At 40.1% G+C, this 6,411-nt stretch overlaps 1 protein-coding gene across 1 annotated transcript in view; it reads right to left on the bottom strand.

The window, feature by feature from the left end:
• The window catches only part of LPAR1 (lysophosphatidic acid receptor 1), a 134,732-nt gene that overhangs the window by 54,619 nt on the left and 73,702 nt on the right, over positions 1–6,411 (bottom strand). The window contains exon 4 of the mRNA XM_040481949.1: positions 2,891–3,638. Within this exon, the coding sequence (XP_040337883.1) occupies positions 2,891–3,638 (748 nt within the window). The remainder of the gene's footprint in view (positions 1–2,890; positions 3,639–6,411) is intronic.

Below are 6,411 nucleotides of genomic sequence, written 5' to 3' on the forward strand. Positions count from 1 at the left end.
CAGTCCATTTATTTAATTTCTCCTTCCACGGGGCGCCTGGGTGGCGCAGTCGGTTAAGCGTCCGACTTCAGCCAGGTCACGATCTCGTGGTCCGTGAGTTCGAGCCCCGCGTCGGGCTCTGGGCTGATGGCTCAGAGCCTGGAGCCTGTTTCCGATTCTGTGTCTCCCTCTCTCTCTGCCCCTCCCCCGTTCATGCTCTGTCTCTCTCTGTCCCAAAAAATAAATAAACGTTGAAAAAAAAATTTATTTAATTTCTCCTTCCTGTATTACAGTCACATACACATCTTGCTTCACCAAATTTCTTCAGCTATCATCCTGGAGTTTTCCATGTCCTAAAATTTCTTCCATCATGCACCTATAGAAATAATGCTATTTATTTCAGAGGTAGTTACACATATTCAAGCTTTGTAGAAGCTACTAGTTTAAACCTCAGAGGGCAACATTATTTCTGTTATTTTCATGTTTGGGGTTGGCATGGTGGGGCAGAAGGAGCACTTAGGGCAGATCTACACTGAAATTGTTGCCCCATAAACTCTCAAAAAAAACCTCTCATTTAACCTGTAAAATAATCCAATGAGGCATAAAAGTTAATTCTATATGAATCATTAAAGCTTACTACATACCAGAATGGGCAAGGCATTATACAAAGGGCAAAATTAAAACACAACTTGGCAGGTTCATAGTCCAAGTTCAGCGGTCATTTGTTACTGGCGGTTCTATGACCTATAAGCAGCACTTGAGATAATAATAGAAAAAGTGCACCCACATGAGAAGTTTCAGCCAACATGCAGAACATCAGTAAATAAATATTTGACCAAGACAGAAGTAAAATATCTTATGTTATTTAATTTCACACAAAAATAACATCCATGGTAAACTAAAACAGACAGGGCATGTCTGCAGGGCATTGTGTCAGCAATGTCAAGGTTTTGTTTTTGTTCTTACCGGTCTACCAAAGGGTCACAAGCAGGATACTCAGATATGATCTCCTTGGTGCGTTCACTTTCACCAAAATAGATGGAACTAGTTCATCGACCAGAATGCTAGTTTATTTAGCCATAATTAGGGCCCTCTTTCCAGTGACTAAAATTCATAGAACTCCCAGAGTTTCAGAGAAGCCACACAATCCCAAGTTACATTCATTCAATCTGCTTTACAAATTGAAGCAAGAGCATTAGAGGAACTTTCCACTGAATTTCCGTGGGAAAAGGTGAAATGCTGAAGATTTTTAAAAAGGTTTTCAAATTGTGATCACACATTAGCTTGAATGTAGTCTATGGAGAAAATGTAATTCAATAGGGTAATTATTTAAACAAATTCTCACTGGGTGAACTTTTAAAACAGGTACTCTAAGCTTAAAAAGAAATGTTCTGAGGGGCGCCTGCCTCAGGGGCTCAGTCAGTTAAGCGTCTGACTTCAGCTCAGGTCATGATCTCGTGGTTTGTGGGTTCAAGCCCCACCTCAGGCTCTGTGCTGACAGCTCAGAGCCTGGAGCCTGCTTTGGATACTGTGTCTCCCTCTTTCTCTGCCACTCTTGTGCTCACGCTCTGTCTTTCTCTGTCTCTCTCTCAAAAATAAATAAACATTAAAAAAAAAAAATGTTCTGGGGGCTGGCTCAGTTAAGTGTCTCACTTTGGCTCAGGTGATGATCTCACAGTTCATGGATTCAAGCCCCACATCAGGCTCTGCACTGAGAGCTCAGAGCCTGGAGCCTTCTTTGGATTCTGTGTCTCCTTCTCACTCTGCCCCTCCCCCGCTTGTGCATGCTTGTGCACATGCACTCTCTCTCTCCCTCTCAAAAATAAATAAATAAACATTAAAAAAAAAAAAAGAAGGAATTTCCTATGCCTGTCCACTTCTTGGGTACAGTGCCAAGGGTCAGCACATGGCCTGGAACTTATTAGGTGCTCAGAACTATTTTCTGAGTACAGAAATGAATAAATACACTCCTCTGATCATTACCATGAGTTTAAATCTAAGAAAAACAATAAAGGCAAAAGTTATCTGAGTGTATATAAAAGAATAAAATCTTGCTCTTCACCTTGAAATATGAATTAATTTCCACCACTAAAAACAAAATCAATGAATAAAACATAAGTTTTTACAAAGATGGTCATAGAATGCTATTAATTCCAATCCATTTTGTGCAGCAAACCTATATAAAACCTTGATACGTTTACCTCCATGTATGTAGCAACAACTACAGAATGTGAAAGATAACTTATTTAGAAATGGCCTCATAAATGGGGCACCTGGGTGGCGTAGTCGGTTAAGCGTCCGACTTCAGCCAGGTCACGATCTTGCGGTCCGTGAGTTCAAGCCCCGTGTCGGGCTCTGGGCTGATGGCTCAGAGCCTGGAGCCTGTTTCCGATTCTGTGTCTCCCTCTCTCTCTGCCCCTCCCCCGTTCATGCTGTGTCTGTCTGTCCCCAAAAAAATAAATAAACGTTGAAAAAAAAAAGAAATGGCCTCATAAAAATGACTACACATGAAAGCATATGTATATTACATAAAAGCACTTTCTATCTGAAAACCTATAATTAAAAGACCACCAGGCAAAAGTAACATAATTTGGGCTGTATGGAAACCTTTTGAAAGCTGGTATTTTCAATATTTGATAGCGAAACTCATTCATGGCCCCTTTCACATCATCATCGTTTAGCACACCACTGAGACATTTCCCTAACACCAATTCTGTAATTATAAAAAGACTTGTGTGCTGACTTCACCACAGACATTTGTTATAAAGTACCTCATCCCCTTGTAATTCCTGAATATACACACACACCTGGTGATGCTCATTTGTTGTCTACCATTATCCTAAATTAATATGGTTTATGTTAAGACACTGAAAATCCACAGAGTAAGTTTAACAGTCGAGACAAAACTTACCAAGCACAATGACGACAGTCTTCAGAAGACTCATCATGGTATCCCGATTCCGCCGGGGTCCAGAACTATGCCGAGACATTCTCATAGTCCTCTGGCGAACATAACCAAAGATATGAGCATAGAGAACCACCATTACGACAAAGGTCACCAAGTTGAAAATGGCCCAGAAGACTAAGTAAGAGTCACTGTAGAGGGGCGCCATGTTGGAACAATTTTCAATATCACAGATGCAGTTCCAGCCCACACTGGGTATAGCGCCCATAACGATGGCCATAGTCCAGATGACCACAATCACCACCACGACCCGCCGGTTGCTCATCCGTGTGTGGAGCTGCATGCGGAAAACCGTAATGTGCCTCTCAATTGCGATAGCCAGTAAGTTGGCCACGGACGCTGTCAGGCTGGTGTCAATTAGGCCCTGGCGGAGAAGCCACGTGCTGACAGTCAGTCTCCGAGTATTGGGTCCTGTGTTGAACATTAGGTAGAAGTAAGCCAACCCAGCAAAGAAGTCTGCAGCAGCCAGATTAGCCATTAAGTAATAAATAGGAAAATGGAAGCGGCGGTTGACATAGATTGCTACCATGACCAGTAGGTTGGCCAACATTATGAAGATACAAACAGTGATTCCAAGTCCCATCACCAGCTTGCTGACTGTGTTCCATTCTGTGGCAAGATACTTTCCACTCCGGTTATAAAAGAAGGCAATGGACTCATTGTAGAAGCACTGTGGTTCATTCATGGCTGTGAACTAAAAGAGAAGGGGAAAAAAGATGAAAAAGAAAGAAAGAAGAAACCACAGATCCAAATTTAAAGATGTATAGTATGGTAAATGTGGCAAAAAAAAAAAAAAAAAAAAAGCAAAGAATTTGAAAATCTGACCCTGCATAACATTCTATTATTATGTTGAAACCCCAAGGCTTTTCACTGTATTACTGCCCTCAAGATTAAAGACAGTTGGAGTTAAAAAAATGACAAGGTCTGTGCTTGGTGGCTGTATGTCATTGAAGTCTACTAGAAAAGCCACATGGCCCAGAAATCTTGCTTAAAATACATGAGACAGATGAAAACTTTGCAGAGAATTGCAGTTGGAATATTTACCATAGTGAAACCTATTTTGACCTGTTATTTAGGGAATCTATAAACATAGTTGGTTTACAGATAGGGTATTATTGCCCTATTATTCTTCATTTCTGTTCTCACATTGTATGTTCCATCTGTAACAAACATTTTGTAATGCAAGTCCCCACAAAGACCATCAGCACCAACATTTCAAAGAGGTCACTCTGCATCAAAGCTTCTTAGCCCAAAGCCAGCATTTGCTGTTCGACATTCCTGTGGTCAGCACTGTCTACCCCCATGACTCCCTATCCCCAGAATAGCATTTGTCAACCAATCTATGACGTTGGAGGACGTTTTTCTTTTTGGAGCACATAAGAAATATGTTATCTGATGTAACCTCCAAAGAGCAGTTGACACTTTGACACTGCTCTACAAAAAGTGAAGCGTGCTTCAGGTTTTTCTAAAATGTGAAGTGATCATGTTTTATTGGGTCTTTTCTTATTTTGCAACATCAATTCGAATATATTCATTTATTAATTATACTCACTTGAATCCAAAAAAGGACTGAACAAGTGTATAACAGAATATAGGTAGTCAATAAAACTACTGAAACAAAATTAGATAAAGTAGCATAAAGGAGACATGAGAAAACTACACATCAAAAAGAATAAATCACTTTGCCTGAAGCCTTCAGTTTTTCCGAGACTCCTGGAATCAGAAATTATTTAAGACAGCTCACATCCTTTTTCTTTTTTATCTTGTACGTTTAATAAATGACTTAGCAAATACGACAGTTTCAACCACCATTTTTGACCAAATGTTCCACTGAATATCTACAGGTTTGCGCATAAATGTCTACCGAAAGCTGAACATTCTGGAACAGTGTGAAATGCTTATTAAATGGTTAGTCTTCTGACTTGTCCAGACATTTAAAGCCTCTTATTTAGACTTTAATAGCTCTTAGATCATGTTTCTGTCATTACACTTACCACGTGTATTGTTATTTATCACCTGTTTCTTGAGATTGTCGCCCAAGAAAGGAAAGAAGACCTTGTCTTACACATTTTGGTATCTGATGTACCTTCCAAAAGTTTCGTTCACTGGAGATCTGAGAACCTGGCTTGCAGTGTCCCATTCCACCCCAAATCTTGCCAGTACTCTGGCTATTTCATCTAGTTTTCTTGCCTCTCAGTTTCTTGACCTCATCTCTAATGACCTGCTTCTATTCCATTACAACTCAGTTGCCCATTCCCATGGTCACACCCTGCACTTTGTGACCACTCAGAACTGTCTCCCTTTGGAAATAAATTATATATTTGATTACTGACCACACTTCCCATTTTTCCAATTTTCTCATTTGATCCCAAATATATCAGTTCTTCAAATTCATCTATTTCCTTAAGCATCCTACCTTTGGATCCCTAATGGATTACCTTCCCCATCTCCCCTTTTTTCTTTATATGGCTTAGATTTCATAGTATGTTTCAGCCTCTTTATTGCTAACACAGGAACACATTCCCTTCTTGAAGATTCTGAGGTCAGATAGCCTTCAGAATTCAAAATTTGTCTGGGTTTAAGAACAGGTACACAGTAGATCACCCTTAGATGATGTAACATCCCCATCAAAATTTAGAGCATCATCCCATAATCACACACATTATTTTCTAAAGCAAAATGCATGAATATATACAAATTTGATAAATAAAGGTTATAAATAGCCTCACATAAATTCATTCTGAGCAGGCTTTGCCACTAGGTGACTTTTGAAAAAATCTTCAGTTTTCGGCCCTTCTTGAATTTTGGAAGATAAGGAAGATAAGGAAGAAGAGACCTTTCTCTTTTAATCTACTTGCCTGGATATACTTCCACAACAATTTCTTGGAGCAACCCCAGTCTTGGATGAGTGCAGTTGGTTGCCACTTCCACACCGACGGCAAGGCTTCTGAGCAATGTTAGAGAAAATCAACACATCTGGCAGATTGGTTCTGACATAAATTCATAAGTCTAACCTCATCTGAGACTTCAGTAGCACAAGAAGTCTGTTTTTCTCCCTAATTGTTATTCTCTACTTTCTCCATAGTGACTAACTTAAGCTCACCTACTGTTCTCTTTTGAGTCCCATCTTCCCTCTTTTCACAGCAATTGCCACAGGAGGAAAACAGAAATCATCAGACTGGGACTCCTTCACCCTTCTCCCAGCAAAAAAAGACCTAGTCAAGAATCCATCCTTTCTCCTTCTGTTACAATGGAAGGAGTATACCTTTTATCATCCAAGTGTTATGTGTTCCTACTATTTCAAGAACTTTGTTCTATAAATTGTTTTCTTTCTCCTCCTTGTATCTCCCCCTCACTCCTCCTTCTCTCCCTCTCCCCTTAATCTTTCCTATCTACATTCAAGTAAGTTTAGTTTCTGCAAGGAGAGGAGAGGAGAGGAGAGGAGAGGAGAGGAGAGGAGAGGAGAG

This window comes from Herpailurus yagouaroundi, unplaced genomic scaffold (assembly GCF_014898765.1).
Source record: "Herpailurus yagouaroundi ecotype Mexico unplaced genomic scaffold, PumYag 160, whole genome shotgun sequence".
Lineage (NCBI taxonomy): Eukaryota > Metazoa > Chordata > Mammalia > Carnivora > Felidae > Herpailurus > Herpailurus yagouaroundi.